Genomic DNA, 18,623 nt, shown 5'->3' on the forward strand with positions numbered 1-18,623 from the left:
TCCTTAAAGATATTATGGTCCGAAAGAGAAAATAAGACATTTATTTTAAAAGCACAGTAATACAAAATAAAAAGTAACAAAGGTCACAAGAGAAGTAGAGATACAGTCATCCAGAGGAGGGACAGATTCCAGCAGGAGAGTCTGGAAATCTTGAAGAGGTGGCACTAATGATTCCGTCAGATAATTTTTCTTTTATTTTTTATTTTTTTCCGGTACGCGGGCCTCTCACTGTTGTGGCCTCTCCCATTGCGGAGCACAGGCTCCGGACACACAGACTCAGCGGCTATGGCTCACGGGCCCAGCCGCTCCGCAGCACTTGGGATCTTCCCGGACCGGAGCACGAACCCGTGTCCCCTGCATCGGCAGGCGGACTCTCAACCACTGCGCCACCAGGGAAGCCCCCTTCAGATAATTAAAAAAAATTTTTTGAGGGTCTGGTTTGTACCAGCAATGGTGCTAGAATGTGTAAAATAAATGCAAAAAGAAACACGAGACAAATCTGTTCCCTGAGTGAGCTTATGGTCCAGGAAACAGATTATGTACACATGATATATTAATAACACAGAACACAGCTGAACATGAAGAGATTAGAGGAATAGGGAGGAGAAAGATTACGAGGGTCTTGGAAGAAGAGTGGGATTGGGGCACATGAGACATGCACTTGGCAGAAGCGGGAGATTCTAGAGCACAGAGCCAGGAGGGGTGCAAGTGGCGGATAAGGGATTAGAGTTAGGGGGCTGGGCAGTAGATATTTTTAGGAGGGGAGGACAGTACCAGAGCTGTTCTTTAGGGGAATAAGTCTGGCCACAGACTGGAAGAAACGCTGGAGGGAAAAGACTTGAAGGCAGAAAGACTGGGGAGGTGCCCCCCTCCCCAGACACAGGCAGGGTTTCAGTCTGAGATACCAGCTGGAGATAGCAGGATCTACGGGCCAACTGCTTGGATAAAGGGAAAGGGGAGCAAGGGAGAGAGGAAGAAGGTAAAACTGAAACTCAGCCTCAAGGCTAGGCTCTGGGATGTGATGGGACCACAGGCAGAAGTGGGGAATGAGCGAAGGAGGCTGGTTGGGGGCGAAACAAAAAGCAGTCTGGGGCTCCCCTTGTGGTGCAGTGGTTGAGAGTCCGCCTGCCGATGCAGGGGACACGGGTTCGTGCCCCGGTCCGGGAGGATCCCGCATGCCACGGAGCGGCTGGGCCCGTGAGCCATGGCCGCTGAGCCTGCGCGTCCGGAGCCTGTGCTCCGCAACGGGAGAGGCCACAACAGTGAGAGGCCCGTGTAAGCAGTCTGGGTCAGACGTGCTGAGTTGGAGGTAAGGGTGAGGGTGTCAGGGAAACATCCCAGAGAAAGATGTAAATTTGTGACCAGAGTTATAAAGGAAAGGGGGAGGGCTACAGATCACATTAGGAGACGTCTGCACGGATAAGAGTTGTAGCCACGAGAACGCAGAAGCTCTGCAAGGGAGCGGAGAGGATGCGGGCAGAAAAGCAGAGGAAGCCAGGATGTCTTCCACTGCAGGGTAGGAGAAGGGCGTGGAGGACCACCCAGGGCGAGGAAGATCCAGAACGAGCAGGTGCTGCCCAGGGCGGGGGGTGGGGGGCAGGGAACACAGGAAGCTGCAGCTTTGTCCCACAGGCCTTTGTCCCACCTCATTACCTTTTTGGGTGTCCCCAGCACTTGGCAGATTTTGAAGATTGTGTCGATCTCACTGGCCCCGGGGAAGAGTGGCCGGAGGGTGTACACCTCTGCCATGATGCAGCCCACGGCCCAGATGTCGATGGGGGAGCTGTAGTTTGTGGACCGCAGGAGCACCTCCGGGGCCCGGTACCTGCAAGACCAAGGAGAAGCTAGTTCCACACCTGCCGGTCAGAAGCAAACTAAATACACACTCAGCTCCTCAGAGCGTTTCTGTATTTCTGTTTTCTGTCTAGTTCAGGGCGGTGCACGGACTCATCAAGCAACAGCTGTAGCTGCAGTGTAAAGCTGGACTCCTCTGCTTCACAGGGTTTTCTACGGAGCATTTCTTGACAGGCCTCTGCTCTATAGCATTTTCGAGAAATACAGACAGTGAGAGAGAAGAGGAAAAGAGCGAGTGAGAGAGGAGGGAAAAGGAGCGAGAGAGAATATAGAACTAGTGGTCTGTAGGCTCTTCTTGGTCATGGCCAACTGCTTAAATCAAATTCTTAGGGCCTGAAAGTTTTAATAACACCAACTGGCTGATTTTCAGGCAGGTCTTTGGAGAATCTTTCACACAACTCTTTTAGGAAAAGGTCTTCTGGAAGCTCTATATACAGAATATTATTTAGATTATGGAAAAGCACAAGGGACTTCCTTTTTAAAAAAGTTTTTTATTGAAGTATATTCGATTTACAGTGTGTGTTAGTGTCTGTTGTACAACAAAGTGATTCAGATACATATATTCTTTTTCAGATTCTTTTCCATTATAGTTTATTACAAGATATTGAATATAGTTCCCTGTTGGACTTCCTTCTAAAATTGTTTACAACACAAGCTTTTTTAAAAAAAAATAAATTTATTTATTTTTATTTTATTTATTTTTGGTTGTGTTGGGTCTTTGTTACCACGCATGGGTTTTCTCTAGTTGCGGTGAGCAGGGGCTACTCTTTGTTGTGGTGTGTGGGCGTCTCACTGCGGTGGCTTCTCTTGTTGCGGAGCACGGGCTCTAGGCGTGCGGGCTTCAGTAGTTGTGGCTCAGGGCTCTAGAGCACAGGCTCAGTAGTTGTGGCGCACGGGCTTAGTTGCTTCACAGCATGTGGGATCTTCCCGGGTCAGGGCTCAAACCTGTGTCCCCTGCACTGGCAGGCAGATTTTTAACCACTGTGCCACCAGGGAAGCCCCTATAATAGCAGCTTTTAGGCTTGTACAATGCCAACATTCCTACACATATGTGTTTCAAATGGTGTTCTTAGTGGAAAATTAGTATTTGTGACAATAATATTATCCTCAGTATAATCACATGGTCTTTAAATGGTCTTTAAAAATAAGAAATGCAGGGCTTCCTTGGTGGCGCAGTGGTTGAGAGTCCGCCTGCCGATTCAGGGGACGCGGGTTCGTGCCCCGGTCCGGGAAGATCCCACATGCCGCGGAGCGGCTGGGCCCATGAGCCATGGCCACTGAGCCTGCGCGGACGGAGCCTGTGCTCCGCAACGGGAGAGGCCACAGCAGTGAGAGGCCCGCGTACCGCAAAAAAAAATAAGAAATGCAAACATTAATATTATCCTCAGTATAATGGTATATTTTTAAAGAAGTGCAATTAAATCCTTTGAGGAAGATGGTACTCACCATCTGGTAGATACATAGTCTGTGTATGGAGGTCTTGATCGGATTTCTCGGGCCAATCCAAAGTCTGCAATTTTCACGAGTTCGGGTCCCATACAGAGGAGGTTCTCCGGCTTTAAGTCCCGATGGAAGAAGCCTGCGGAGGTGGTGGAGAAGGAATTCAGAGGCAAGATCGTGCCTGCATTACTCTTTGCAGCTGTATTGCTCTTTTCATGACAGTGATAGTCTGGTATGACACTGAAGGCTCTGTACATTCATCCCAATGGTAATGCAGAGCCCTTTGGACCATTCATCTCCCCTTGACAAATACAAAAATGTCTAATCATTCAAAAGTTGATCTTCATAATTTTTTTCCAAGAGAGCAAACTTCTTTTAAAATATCAAAACTCCATTATGGGCTGAGATAACTTGGCAAAAAGAAATTGTCACTCAAAGAAAAAAATATCATGCCTACCTTGCCCCAGTCAGCCAGAAAGAATTTGAGATTAAAACCATTTCAAAAGACAAGTCTTATGGCTACTGAGAGTTTACAGCACAGCAAAAACACAATCACATTTTTGGTTTAAGAAACAAGGGATTTATGAATAGGACCTACTCGTATATGAGATTCTGGTGTGTGTTGCAACAAATGTTTAAATGTCAAATACTGATGACTTTGCCCAGTAAAGAAGCACAGGGGTACATCTGTAATTCGCATTGCGAAAGGCAGAGATAACTCATGGGATGGGAAGCCTGTCTCAGCTACCGCAGGGCTGTGGGGGTACATGTAGGAGAGACTCAAACACCCGCCGATCAGTATCACATGCCTCTGAAGACTCCAAACCTTCCTCTTGCAGAGAGTAGCACTGACAGACATCATTCTACCTGAGTCTAAGTCTCAATGGATCATCAAAACCGGAAATACAGCTGTGTCAGTGCTGCCGGTGGGGTTACTGGTTACCTGCCACCGTCACCAATGTTGTGAAGCTGGATTCTACGAGCGCATTTACGGGAGGAAGGAAGAGCTGTCACTGAAGACGCCGGCTATTCCTCACCCACCTCTGTGCCGATGTGCTCAAGGCTGCATCTCTAACGTGCCTGCTCAATCCTCTCCAGACCTGTGTCTCTGATGGGACAGCAGCTGATGTCACTGTCACCCTTGCACTGACCTGTCCCAAACCACTCTTCTCCTCTCCCAAATTCTCTCTCCTTCTTGAACGTTTGATATGACATCCAGGTAGCTTGTAGTTATGCTGGATCCATCTGTCCCCAGACAGTAATGGAGCTGTGTCACATTTTCCATCAAAATACCTCCTATCTGTCCTTTCTGCCCAGCAGTTATGAGAATGGGATCTTTTGCCAGTGCATCCAGCAAGGCTCCCGTGGCCCCTAAAACATATGACCTGCAAGACCGATGGTCTCTCTTCCTAAACACTCAGAGCATCAAAAGCATGAAAAAAAGAGATGGCAGACATCATTTTCTTACCGAACAGATGGGAAAAGTGAGTCGTGGGGGTAGCGGGGGATGAATTAGTCACAATCCTACCAAGAAGTGTGTCAGAGCTCTTGCCCTATCCGGCTCTGTTCTGTCCCTGTCGATCCAGACAGCCAAATCTTGATTTGTGGTGCTGGGCCTCTCAAGTCCACATTCACCCTGTCTCTCCTCTTAGACTCCCTTTTTCTCCTCTAGTTGGGCTACACTGTTGTTTCCAAACATAAGTGGCATTTCTCTGATAATGAAATGTCCTCCACCCCCAGGCCCCACTGCAACTCCCCCTGCCACCATCTATATAACACCCACTCAACAAACCTGCATCTTCTCCCTGTTCAGTTCATCCTATCACATCAACTATACTCAGATACAAGCATCATTCTTGGACTCCAGACCTTAGACCTTGCTTCCACCCAGGTCACGCTCCAGTACACACTGACCACCTCCTCCCATCGGTCAAGCTTTATCCTTTCCCTGCTAACTCATCTTTAATCCTACTTCCACAGAGAACATGGGCACTAATGAACGAGGAGAGAGAAGCTTCTGGTTCCCCATTTATCCCTCTAAGCAGCTTTCCTTTCTATGGCTCATACTTCAGGCCCAATATAAACTATCAGAGGGAAAATGGCTAGGAAAAAAAGTTGAACTGCAAACAGACTCTTTAAAAGTGACTGATGAAAACTGTATTTGTCAGTTGACATATGTCACCTGTTATACTGTATTCGAGGATAAGCCTTTATAACTAGGAAGCATTTGTGAATATGTCTGTAGAATATCTGGCCCTCTGTTCTTTTCATTACTGAATAATAGCAATAATTATTATCAGCCTTATACCCATGGGTTCTATTCCTTGGTAATTTAAGGTATAAGACACTCTTGTCATGTACCTTTACTTTTCATCTCTATTTTAACGAAGCATCACGATTTTATCACTATGAGAGGAAACGCTGCACAGTGGTTAACTGTGTAAACCGATCGGGTTGCCTGATTTCAAATCTGGCTGGAAAATCACTTAACCTCTCTGTGCTTCACTTTCCTCCTCTGTAAAATGGTGAAATAACAGCATCTACCTCATGGGGTTGTTTTGCAGGATTCAGCGTGTTAATATTTGTAGAGCTTTCAGTGCAGCGCTTGGCACATCTGCACCTTGCAAGAGCTTGTCACTGTTAGTAGTACGAATCCTCTCATTTTATCTTCCCCACAACCTGGCAAGGGGGACAGGCAGACACGGCTCCATTTGTTGCAGATAAGAATTAAGGCTCGCGAGGCCGGTGACTGCCCACCCCCCCCACCCCCCCCGGGGCCCCCCCGCCTGTGAGGAGGTGGCACTAAGTTCTGATCTGACTCCTGGCTGGGCACGTGTTCTGCTGATGTGTGCACTCAGGCTTGTAACAATGAGCCCACGTCACCCTCTGAGCTTCTGATTCACAGTGGAAACCCTTATTGCTGGGTTATTCAGAGATCAGGCAACAGCAAAGTGCTGTTAACACAGAATCTTCCTGTTCGAAACTGTTTGGCTTTCAGAACACAGGAACAGACCTCCAATTTAATTTCAGGGTACCCCATGCCAGTCGAATAACAGAGGGATTTTCTCTTTCATCCTGGCAGAAAATGCGTTGTGCTTCGTTTTTTTATTAACAATCCTTGGGCAAGAAAAACATCAAGCCACAAAGAAGGCTTTCTCCCCTCCACATTCTGTTCATGAGGAATCTGATAGGAATATATGGAAATAACCAGAGAATACTTAAACATTATGAATTTCTGTAGCATAACTTCCTGCTAGGGAAGTTGTAATTTCACAGGTATTACTGAATTTAAACCTACAGTGCTTTTATCAATAAGGCCAGGAGGACAGCAACACATAGAAAGGCCAAGGGCTGACTCAAGGTCACGCACAGCAAGACAGTGGTGAGACGTGGTAGCAGAGAACCACCTCTTGGTGCCAAACATTGTCCTTTAAGCCACCTAAGGCATTCTGGATTTCCTGCATGGATATCTGTAAGGGCAGGGCAAGGATGAAACACAGTTTGCATTAATTATTTAATTCCTGCAAAGTATATCTGCTTTGGCATTGCTCAATCAGTACCAAGTGGAGCTGAGTTTTCATTCCCTGTGGGGGGGAAGCAGTCACTGCCATGAACCATGGCCATGGCAACCACCTGCAGCTCTGTTCTCTGCTCCCAAAGGAGTCCACTCCCAGGGACAGAATGCACCTTCTCACAGTGAGAACCAGACAACACGGAAGAGCCTGACACTCACAAGACAAATCTGCAAAGTGCTTTTGATTATTTCTTTTCCGTGACTGGAGGAAAAGAACAACATTAAGCTCCAAAGTTACGTCAACGCCGTAGGAAAACCATTCAAAGCTTTCAAAAATCATTTATCAATGAAAATGCGATAGAACCTGCAAAGTGAATATCCACCCCACCTCCAACTACTATCACCACTTTCTTCACTTCTTGTTCTCTGTTCTCTGTGAGAAGAGACAGGTTTTTCTAGAGGAGTGTAGCAAACGGGCACAGATACGGGAGCTAATCTCCGCTCTACGGCTTTAATGCAGTGGGGTCTTTGGCAGGTCTTTAAACCTCCCTGAACCTCAGTTTCCTCTTCTTTGAAAGGAATAGATACCATCTGTCCTCTCTACCTGAGAAACTGGCAAGGAAACAAATAAGGTAACGGATGAAATAATATTAAGCTCAGACTGGGACTGGCACTTAGCTGGGGGAGAGTGTCCACAAGAATCTTAGGGAGAAGCATGGTGCTGGGGTTAGAAAAGCGAAGGAGGTCTGACCGTCCTAAACTGAGCTTTCCCTTCCACCATTTCTGAACACAATCGGAGTACGTAAGGTGTGCAAGGAAGACTGACAGTGCAGAGTTTCAAAGAGGTGTTTTGACACGATAATTTAGGGATGCTAAATTACTGGATACGAATATGTACTGTGTGTGTGTGCATACATGTGCATTTGTGGGTATTGGGGGGAGAGTGTATGTGTAGGTGCACATGTGTACACGCAGATGTGTGCGTGTGTATGCACAGGTATGGGTGCGTGTGTGTGTGAGTGCATCTGCGTTGATTTGATGGGATTTGGTAGAGACCTGGATAAAAGGATACAAGTTCTTTCTGGCAACAACTATCTGAGTCTCACAAAAAGCAACAAAAAGGAAAGGAAGAGAAAGCCAACATGTATCAACTTTCTTATAGATCCACCATGCCGTTCCCAGTACTGAGCAAAGAGCCCCAGTAACTGAGACGCTATGACAGGTCCCTACGTGAAAACTTCTGGTTGGCCTTTCTCTTTGGAGAATCCCTTTGATTTCTCACCATTTCTTTTTCCTGGGCTCTCAGATCTAGTAAGTGCCTCTTCTCCTCCTACTTGTCCCTAAAGACACCATACCAGAAGTTTTCAGCATTTTGCAGACTCATACCATCCCCTGGGAAATTCTTGTGGCAAAAGTGCTCCTTCTACCCGTGTCAGTGGAATCAGAGATACCTTTTACTGAAAACTTTTTACTAGAATTGGTTCACGGGCTTGCATATCACTCTCGAATTATTCAGCACATGCCCGCAGCTTCCAAGAACTTGTACAGACAGCCTCTGTTTGGCCTCTACATGTGATGGTTGCTTAGGGGTCACAGAGCAGGCTGGGAAGGGTCCCAGACGTACCATGCAGCACAGTGTCTTTTCCCCTCACTGCCAATTTGCGTCAAATCTGAACTGAACTGACTGTATCATCAAAGGGCTTCCGCCCAGTTTCCTTATTGGGTAATGAAACTCATTTGTTGGTGCAATATTTGCAATGGCAATGATACCCTTAGACTGGGAGGGAACAGATTTCTGTCTGTGCAAGATCAGCTTGCCATCTGTCTGTATGTCAAAGCAACCTCAAATGGCCTTCTGAGGGACTCCTGGCTCCCCTGGTGGACACGTCCATCCCGAGGCTCTGCGTTCATGAGAACATATCGACCCAACCCAAGTTGGGTCTGTGGCCAGTTAGTAACCCAAACTAGTAATGCCTCAGGACTTGCTGGAAATATAACCTCAAATGCATTGCTACTCAATACTGTTCAAAAGTTCAGCTAAGAACAACAGTGATGGAGGATTTCCTGAAGGGTATATGACCATCCATACCTCTGGATGCCTTAAATCTCTCCCTGGACTCACCAGACCATCCCCAGAGTGAATCATACTGGGCCCCAGTAGGACCATTTTCTCTGATCAGGTGATGTGATTGGCCTATATTGAGGAAGATGACCTGAAACTGTCCCATGTAACTTGTCACTGTGTTTACCATAAAGTCATGTTACATAAGGATCCATGACAGAAACCTCTCTGGTATCAGCACCAAGAAAAGTTCTGCTTCTCTTGGGCAACTGAACTGTTTTTACCTTGGAGGAACCATGTAGGTTGTAATTGGTCGTGTTTCACGTTCTGCATTGTCTGACAGCAAACTCAGGCTCACATCTGTAGCCTGCTTCTTCTACTTAAGTAAAACTTGCTGACATGTATTTTGTCGATTAACCTCACCCCGGCTATGTCCGTGCCTTGTTTTGCCTTTTTCTTTGCTTATTTTAAGTGTATTTTATTTTCCTGGATTGCATAGATCTTGTTAGACCACTTTGCACCCTTCTGAACAAGCTGAAATTGAAATACATTAAAAAAATGAAAAGCCACAGCAAAGCAGTGTTAGTTAGTAGGTTAAACATCATATGTGAAGCTTCTATGAATTCTAATCGTAGGTTCCTGCTTAATACACCAGTTAATGGTCAGGAATAACTCTTAGATCTGTAACTAACAAGCTTCATGTTAAAGCCTAACGAATAAGAACACACAGACATGATAAATAATGAGGGAAATTCAGAAATCAAGCTACAGAAGATAACATATTCCAAAATCCATTGTCAGCCTCTCAACTCTTCAATTTTTTCTGAGAGTCAATTACAAAAGACACTGATGCTTCCTACATCTTCTACCTGATGACAGCATTTCACTGCTATTCCAAAGCACAATACTCCAAATCACCTACCGTGTTTGTGAATAAATGCAAGTCCTTGCAATATCTGATACATGATATTTCTTATAGCAGATTCAGGAAACAGCTTATTTCTGTATAGGGCAGAGGAAAAAAAGTTATAAGTCTAGATTTATGAAATTTGTTAATGAAAACAAAGCCCCTGTTTTCATGTTCTTTTGGTTATACAGTAAGAATTTAAGAAAACACTTGCTGACATGCTAATCTGACTAGATCCTCTGACAATAAAGATCAAAGAAAAACAACTGCTTATCCATGTAAGAGAGCCTACCTTATAAGCACCAAATCAGTTATGTTACAAAAAAGCAACGATCAAACATTTAATAACAAACAAAAAAATTCCCTCCAATGTATCATATAAAAGTCTCCTCTCTCCATAATATAATTAAAGCTTAAAAATTTTTGATGGGGAAAATCTGAGGTCTTTCAGATGAAGGGCTTATGAGATGCAGTGGATAGTGACATTTTCCCTGGTTGGGCAAACCACACAGCTTCTCTGCTCTTATTGACAATGGAAACGATATTTGTTCACTGAAATCACTCAGAAGGATGCTCTGAGTGGCATTCAACTGCCACCAGGAAAATGTGCCCAAGAGGTTCTACATGGTTTACTTGTCAAGTCCAAAATGACCATCAGAGGTAAGTTTTTTTAATTAGTTTCTTTGTCTTCCCAGCATGCGAGCCATGTGCACTGTAGTAAGAAAGGCACTGAAAGGAACCTGGAAGTTCCGATGGATGGCTCAGAATGAATGAAGCTGCTACACCCCTCACTTGTGGTCACTCTGCCCATACAGTCCTGTTGGGAAGGAGAGCTGCAGAGTATCTGTTAAATCTCTGAGCCTGTTAGGGTGAATAACCCATTAAGACATTCAAGACGGCTGCACTGAAAGCAGCTTCTCTGCCGTTATCACAGGGCCTCCAAAGCAGGAATGCAGATGGGGCCCCTCATCTCATGGACAGCTTTAAACAGCCAAGGCCAAGCAGCGTGACCACAATAAACAAAAGCAGAAAGAAAACACATCACTTTGCAACATTTATTTCTAAGATCACGATGATCACACTGTACCTTTCTTTAATGAGTTGGTAAAGATTTTCCTTCATGTACTCAAAGATAAAATAAAGATGATCATTTTCCCTGATAACTTCTTTTAATTTTACTACATTGGCATGGTTGAGCTTCTTTAAAGACTGAAAGGCGAAGAAGAAAAACAAAAAATTAGAGCAAGTCTGTTGTTGAAAAAAGTAATTCCACATATACTTAGGGAGAAACACCTAATTCCAGAACCACAGAGTGCCACAATTCATTTGTTATTGACAACGTGTTAATAAATGGTATTTCTCTGAAGTTGGTATTAACTTTATGTAGAAAAACTATTTCAATTAACTGACTAGGAGGTAAGAACTTGACCATCACTGGAACTCCTGGCTGCCCCCAGGACCAGGCAGTGGGCCAGGGCTATTTTAGGTGCACTCCCTCCAGGTGATGGAATTCACGCCATGAAAGTGGCCAGAGGGGAATCCATTGAGGCTTTGATTGATCTGATACTGAAGAGGCAGCTGCTGGGAGCTGAGATCACCAGGCAGCAGTCTGCAGACACTCTGAACAGGAAATTGCTCAGACAGAGGCTGGCAGCCTGATTCTCCCAACTTTCTTCTGACACGTGTGTGTCCATGGGACGCATAGCGCTCCTTACAAGGTGAGTGTTAAAGGAGGAGAAGAAGGAGGGGAGAAGGAGGAGAAATCTCATTGGAAAGATCCTGAGGTGAGATGGGAGAGACACCTCTGCTTCCAAGAACAGCAAAGGTAAAAAAGTCAAGCGGGGGATGAGGAACAGAGGGTGGCTCAGAAAATGGTAAGTGACCCTCTGATTATTCCCCATGCGCATGTACGGTTCTCCTCCTCCTGGAACATAGACGTGAGTGCAGCCATGCGCAAGCTATTTTCTGTTTGCATCACTAGCTCTGTCCACGGTGAACAAATACACTTTCGTGTTGGTGAGCAGTAATCCAGTTCATGTGTGACAGCCGGACACCCAACTGTGGGTTTGCTCACCAGGTGATCAGAATTTGATAGACCGTCTCCTTCAAGAATGCCTCAAGGGGTCACCGTGGCAGGGGGTTGAGCCCTTTCATTCAAAAAGCCTCTTCCTCATAGAGACGTGAGTCTGATAATAATAAATTGTAAAGCCCTCTTTATCTTTGAATTTCCTTCAAAGGAACATTCCTTCTATAAAACAAACAGAATGTCTGAAGATGAAAGTGTTAACATGAGTGTCCAAATCTGGAAGGACACTCAGTAACGACGCACCCAAGGGATCAGAGCTGGGGAATGTGCAATATGACCGAGTTGCTTCAAGCAGCTGGGAAGAGACAGGAAATATGGCCAGTGAATGAGAACAAAATAAGACGCTTCTGGAACCTCTTCCCTGAAAGACAAGCTTTTGCCAAGCGCCTCTCTGGCAGGAAATACTCAGCTGTTCTGGCCAAATGGCCAAATCCTTCCAGAATGACCCAACAGGCTGATTACTTTTTCTAGCTGGTTCTCCATGAGTAGCAAGCATTGCCTAACTTGTAAGCATTCACCAGACTCTCATGGACTGCAGGCGTCTTTCCTGCTTGTTTGCTTAAAATGCACCACCAGCAGTGGCTGAGGTGTCCAGTGGATGAGCAGCAGAATGAACAGGGCAGATTCATTCAGAGGAAAATGAAGTCGTTTTCAAAGCTTTGCAAGAAGAGGATTCTAGGCAAGGAGGAGGATACCGTCTGCCGCAAGTGTGTTTTGAGCATGAATTACCGGCCCAGGTCCAACAGTGGCTCCTGCTCTCGTTCCTCAGTGAGGCTCAGGGGCAAGTTAAAGTCTGTATCAGTTTAATAGAAAAAGAATTAATTGAAAACATGAATTAATTTTGCGGAGGACTTCATGTGATTCAGTTTCAAGAGGTATATTTGCAGAAAGAAGGCATCTTGGGTTGGCTTGGGAAAGGCTTCCAAAAAGATGCAGAGGCAGGACAGTCGTATCAGGCAGAGAGGGAGCATGTCAGGGGGATGCTTCAAGGAGGAGGAATCTGCAAGCTCTGAGCGGTCGGTGAGCGTCTCATACACGAGACTTGAAGGAAGAGTCAGGCTTGGACAAACTTGGTGGGAGGGCAAGGGCACGTCAGGAGGGAGCCCCTCAGAGATTGGGTGTGGGAGCAAGTGGCCACCCAGTGTCGGAGGGATGAGAACTGCCCGGATGCCAGGTGCATGCCCACTGAAGTCTTCTGACAGAGCCTGAGCTTGAGACCAAGCTTCGCTGCCTAGAGCTGTGTTTCCCTCCAGCAAATTACGGAATCTCTGGGCCTCAGCTGTGCCCATCGGGAAATTCAAGATACTAAGACTTTCCTCATCAGGTGGTTGTGGGGATGAAATAAGACAGAGCACGTAAGGTGCTGCCTGGCCCATAACAGCTGCTCAGTAAATGGTAGATGGTGTGTGAGTGAACAGCTGAGTGCTAGGGAGATGAGAGGTGTGGAGAGTGGGGAGCACAGGCCACTGCAATGAGCTATGGTTTCTGAGTGCAGGGGTAGATGATCATTAACACAAGAGGGAGAAAATATAAGCACTGAGGGAGGTGGACATTCTAGAAAATTCAGACGCTGGTATCCACTAAGCAGTTGGATATATGGGACTGAAGCAGGGGTCAGCAAACTTTTCTGTCAAGGGACAGAGAGTAAATATTTTGGGCTCTCTAGGTCATATGGTCCCTGCTGTAACTACTTAGTTTTGTCAGTGTAGTGTGAAATCAGCCACAGATAATATATAAACAAATGGACATGGCTGCGTTCCAACTTTTTTTTTTACAAAAACAGGCAGTGGGCTATTTACTGACCCCTGGTCTAAATGCATAAGAAAGATAAAAGATGTGATGGGGCTGCTGAAGCAAGGGGAAATGAATAAAATCACCCAGGAGGAGAAGCCAGAGCAAAGGAGAAAATTGCTGAGAAGAGAATGTGAGGAATTCTCCATACTTAAAGGGTGAAATCATAGAACCACTGGTGAAAGGCAAGAAGAGGCAGAAGAGGTGGGTCAAAGCAGAGTACCAGAGACCTGGGAAAGGAGAGGAGGAAGTGGTCCACAGACAAGAAAATGTCTGACAAAATGATCCTGGACTTTTTTTTTTAATCTTTTGGCCACGCCGCACAGCATGTGGGATCTTATTTCTCCAACTAGGGATTGAACCTGCGCCCCCTGTGTTGGCAGCGCAGAGTTTTAACCACTGGACCGCCAGGGAAGTCCCAATGATCCTGGACTCGACAGCTGGTGGCTTTTAGGAGAGCAACTTCCGTAGAGTTGCAGAGGTGAATGCGATTCAGTTAAGTGGAAAGTCAGTGGTGGGGGGAAGTGACAGCGGAGGGGGTGCTCTGGAAGGTAAGGTCAGGAAGGGGAAGGGGTGGGAGCTCCAGGGGAGGGAGGGCTGAGCCTGGTTAGACAGAACGGTGGGCACATTGATAGACTGAAGACAAGGAGCCAGTGGAAAGGAGTTTAAAGATATGGGAAGGTTTATAATAGCCAAAGGTGTCCCAGTGTCCATCGATGGATGAATGGATAAACAATATATAGTAGATCCATACAATGGAATGTTAATCAGCCTTAAAAAGGAAGGAAATCCTGACACATGGATGAATTTAGAAGACATTCTGCTAAGTGAATTAAGCCAGTCACAAAAATGACAAATACTGTATGATTGCGCTTATATGAGGTACCTAGTGCAGTCGACAGATAGAATGTAGAATGGTGCTGTCCAGGGGCTGGGAGGAGGGATTCACGGGGAATTATTGTTTAATGGACATAGAGTTTCAGTTTTGCAAGATAAAAAGAGTCCTGGAGATGGGCCATTCTGATGGGTGTACAACATTATGTATGTACTTAATACCACTGAGCTGTACTATTTTTAGGTCAAATACGCAATTCTGTATCTATTTTGAGTCCTTTGGGTTCTAGCACAGGACACCTTTATCGCTGTTCTAACAATCTGGACTATTTCTCTGATTATCTACCTGGCAACCTGCCACTTTCCTTTGAGTTGTTGTTAACCTTAATGCATAGGCATTGTTCGCAGAAAATGTGCAGAGGAGCCTTCTCCAGAGATGGCTACAAAATGCCATTGTTACATATGTTCAACTTCTGGATGGTATGACAGATTTTCTGATGTTGTCCAGTTTGCTATGTAAACAAAACTGTGCAAAGCTTTAAAAAAAATGGTCAAAAGGTAAGTACTATGTATATTTCATCACCATTTGAAAGAAAAGAGACGCTAGTGAGAAACTAGTGAAAGTTGAATAAATCTGTGGTTTAGTTAACAGCACTATTACCAAGGTTTAAAAAGAAGTACATGTACACACACCAAAAAACTAAAAAAAAAAGTGCACACACATAAATAGCACAGCAATCTTCTCCTCTCAGCTGTCAGCTGCATTATGTTATCATCTGCCTCCTTTTTCAACATCAGTGAAACAATTCAAACTGTATCAACTATAAATCAATGCGTGTATAAAGCTATTTTCATCAACCATACCATAAATTATCCCTTTGTGTATTAATAAATACCTTGACCTCCCGAAGGTTCATGCATTCCTCCCAGGAATAAAACTTTCTTTTCATTCTAAAAGAGAAGAAAGAAACAAATAGCACGTTTATTCCCAGTAACTGGCTATGCTTTATCTTAAAAAAAAATGTTTTCGTTCTGAACCTAATGAACAGTGCTTAAAGTGGGTTCCAATTTCTACCAGATACTATACTATCCAAAACAGCATTTTATTTAAAAACCTGGCAGTGCAATCAATCCTCCAGCACAAAATTTCCCAGCAGAGTTAGCACGAGGGCATTGCAAAGAGGCCTGGACTGCTGTCTTGCTCTGTCACTAATTAGCTAACCCTGCCCTGGAGGAAAACCCCCCAGGCTTATTTTATCTGGACCAGAGCTGTCCAATCGAACTTTCTGTATTGGTGGAAATGTTCTGTACTGTCCAGTACGGTAGACACAGGTGACTACTGAGCACCTGGCGTGAGGCTAGGGCAACACAGAAACCGAACTGTTAATTTAAATTTTAAATTTAAATGATATATGATTACTTGCCACCATGTTGGACGGCACAGGGATGGACACTCCGGTACAGGGGGTGGCAAACTATGGCCCACGGGCCAATTCCACCCGACCATCTGATTTTATAGAGCCCATGGGACAAGAATGCATTTATACTTTTAAATGGTTGGGAAAAACAAAGCAAAAGAAAATAATAATTGTGACATGTGAAAATGATCTGAAATTCCAGTTTCAGTTTCCATAAATGAAGTTTGGCTGGAACACAATCACACTCATTTGCTTCCATATGATACATGGCTGCTTTCCCACTACAACAGCAGAGCTGGGTTATGACAGAGACCACATGGCCTGCAAAGCCTAAAGCATTTACTGTCTGGCCCTTTGCAGGAAAAGTGTGCCAACCCCTGGTCCAGAGCCTGAGGGGAGAGACAGACAGCCTGGTGAGCTGGCCAGAAATCTAAGGGTTCTCTCTTTCATGGCCCTTCAACCACATCATCTCATTTGAATCTTATAGCAGCACCATGAGCTAGATGGGATGGGTGGAAACTAAGAAACAGAGAAGTTATGCCATTTCACCAGGGTCTCATTGCTGGCTAGTAACAGATCAACTCTCATCTCTCTCCCTCACTCTGAGAGTCTGTCCCAATGTCACACTGTCTCCCAGCTGAGTGACCATTTCCTTTATTCATGCCCCAGATATATTTTAGCCCCTGCTACACGTGGCAGAGGCCCAGGCACTGGAGATACAATGATGGGCAAGACGTTGCTCATGGAACCGACCTCGGAGCAGGAAGGCAGGTCATCCATCGACTTCTGTGCTGAGTGCCATGAAGGGAAGGGACAGGGCACCATGAAAGTGGACCCCAACGTGACCTAATCTTGTCTAGGGTATCAGGAAACAGCTTTCCAGTGAAGTGGTATTTCAACCAAGACCTGAAGGACCAGGAGAATTTGGCCTGGTCGGAGGCATGCGGTAGTGAGTAGCATGGGAAGACAGAGGGCAGAAAGGTGAGTTCAAGAAGCCAAAAGGCCAGTGTGGCCAGGACAAAGCAGGCAAGGGAGTAGTGGGAGGAAACGCAGCCAAAGAAAACAGGCAGGGGCCGAGTGAAGCAGCAAGTTGTAAAATTGGGGGCTTGACCCTAAAACTGATAGGAAGACATTAAAAGCTCTTTGTTTGGGATCCCTGAAAGCAGAGCCTGAGGCAAGGACTTGGATGCAGGGAGTTGATTTGGGAGGTGATTCCAGGAACCCAGGGCAAGGAGCAGGGAACCTGAGAACAGAGGGGGGGGAACCCATGAAAGGACACATTACAGAGCTGACACTGCAGTGGGCAATGGGGGCTCAGTCCTGCTGGGGACCTCTGTGGACCAAGCAGGAGCACCTTGGTTGAGTCTCCCACGTGCACCTGAGGTGGGATACTGGTGGCGGGCACATCACTGCACACCCCAGCATGCTGAAGTCAGGTGGGACAAGGGGACATGATGGGGCAGCAAAGAAGGTTTGGTACAATTGATTTTAGACAATTAGACTCACGTGTTTAATATAATCCCTTCAGGCTGGAATGGACAGGGGTAAGAATGGAAGCCAGGAACCCTAGAGAGGAAAGTATTCTAGAGGCAGAGGAGGTAAATGATAATGAGTTGAATGGGAGGTTAGCAGTGGGGAATTGGAGAAGTAGGTGGATCAGATAAATATCTGGTAGTTAGAGTCTATAGGACCAGACGACCAGTGCTGGGGCACAGGGAGGGGTTTCGGGGGACTCCCAGGCTTTGCGGGGATGGAAATGTGTCATTTATCAAGATAGGCATTATATGCTGGATGTAAGTTCAGTTTTGGGTATGATGAGTGTGAAGTGTCTTCAGGGCATCCAAATGGAGATGTTGAGAAGGCAACTGGATATAGATGGGTGTGGCAGGCAGACTCTAAAATGGTCCCCAAAGCCCCCCATCTCCTGGTATTCACAAACTGGCATAACCCCCCTTCTTTCAATGACCTGCTTCTAACCAATAGAATACAGCAGTTTGAGAGGATACCCCTTCTGTGATTAGTTTACAAATGCAGTAAGATGTCACTTCCATCTTGGTTGAAGACTCTCAGTGCCTTCTTGATTTCCACGTCTTGATGGAGCAAGTTGCCATGTTGTGAGCTGCTCTTTGGAGAGGCCCACATAGCAAGGGACTGAGGGCAGCCTCCAGCCAAGAGCCAGCAGAGGACTAAGGCCCTCAGTCCAACAACTCCCAAGGTACTGAATGCTGCCCACAGTCATGTGAGTGAGCTTGGAAGTGGGTCCTTCCCCAGTCCAGCCTTCAGATGAGATCCCAGCACCAGCTAGCAGCTTGACTGCAGCCTCATGAGAGACCCCAAAGCAGAGAACTCAGCTAAGCCAGGCCCAGACTCCTGACCCACAGAAACTGTGAGATAGTTGTCTTAAACCACAATTTTGGGGGGTAAACTGTTATGCAGCAACAGATAACTAATACAATGGGTCTGGACTCGGATTGCAAAGGGCGAGTGGGGTGGGGGGAGCAAAACCGTAGTCACCAGACTATCACATGTGTAAAGGATCCAAAATAACATTTCATTTCTCAGTTTCAGTTTCCTTTCCTATAAAGTATTTCTTAATCTGCTTGTTACTACCTCCCCACATGAGAAGATCCTTGGAACAAGTACTAGAGCTGTATGCCAAGTAGTGCGTCTAACTTGGGGATGTGTTTAAGACCCTAACACGAGCATCCCAGAGTTCA

The 18,623-nt window shown here is 45.7% G+C and overlaps 1 protein-coding gene across 2 annotated transcripts in view; it reads right to left on the reverse strand.

Moving 5' to 3' along the window:
• The window catches only part of CILK1 (ciliogenesis associated kinase 1), a 34,523-nt gene that overhangs the window by 15,512 nt on the left and 388 nt on the right, over positions 1–18,623 (reverse strand). For both annotated transcript variants that reach the window (XM_060163105.1, XM_060163106.1), the window contains exons 2-6: positions 15,385–15,439; positions 10,865–10,986; positions 9,793–9,872; positions 3,301–3,433; positions 1,654–1,825 (exon numbers count right to left, since the gene is read on the reverse strand). In XM_060163105.1, the coding sequence (XP_060019088.1) occupies positions 1,654–1,825; positions 3,301–3,433; positions 9,793–9,872; positions 10,865–10,986; positions 15,385–15,439 (562 nt within the window). The remainder of the gene's footprint in view (positions 1–1,653; positions 1,826–3,300; positions 3,434–9,792; positions 9,873–10,864; positions 10,987–15,384; positions 15,440–18,623) is intronic.

This window comes from Lagenorhynchus albirostris, chromosome 10, assembly GCF_949774975.1.
Source record: "Lagenorhynchus albirostris chromosome 10, mLagAlb1.1, whole genome shotgun sequence".
Classification (NCBI taxonomy): Eukaryota; Metazoa; Chordata; class Mammalia; order Artiodactyla; family Delphinidae; genus Lagenorhynchus; species Lagenorhynchus albirostris.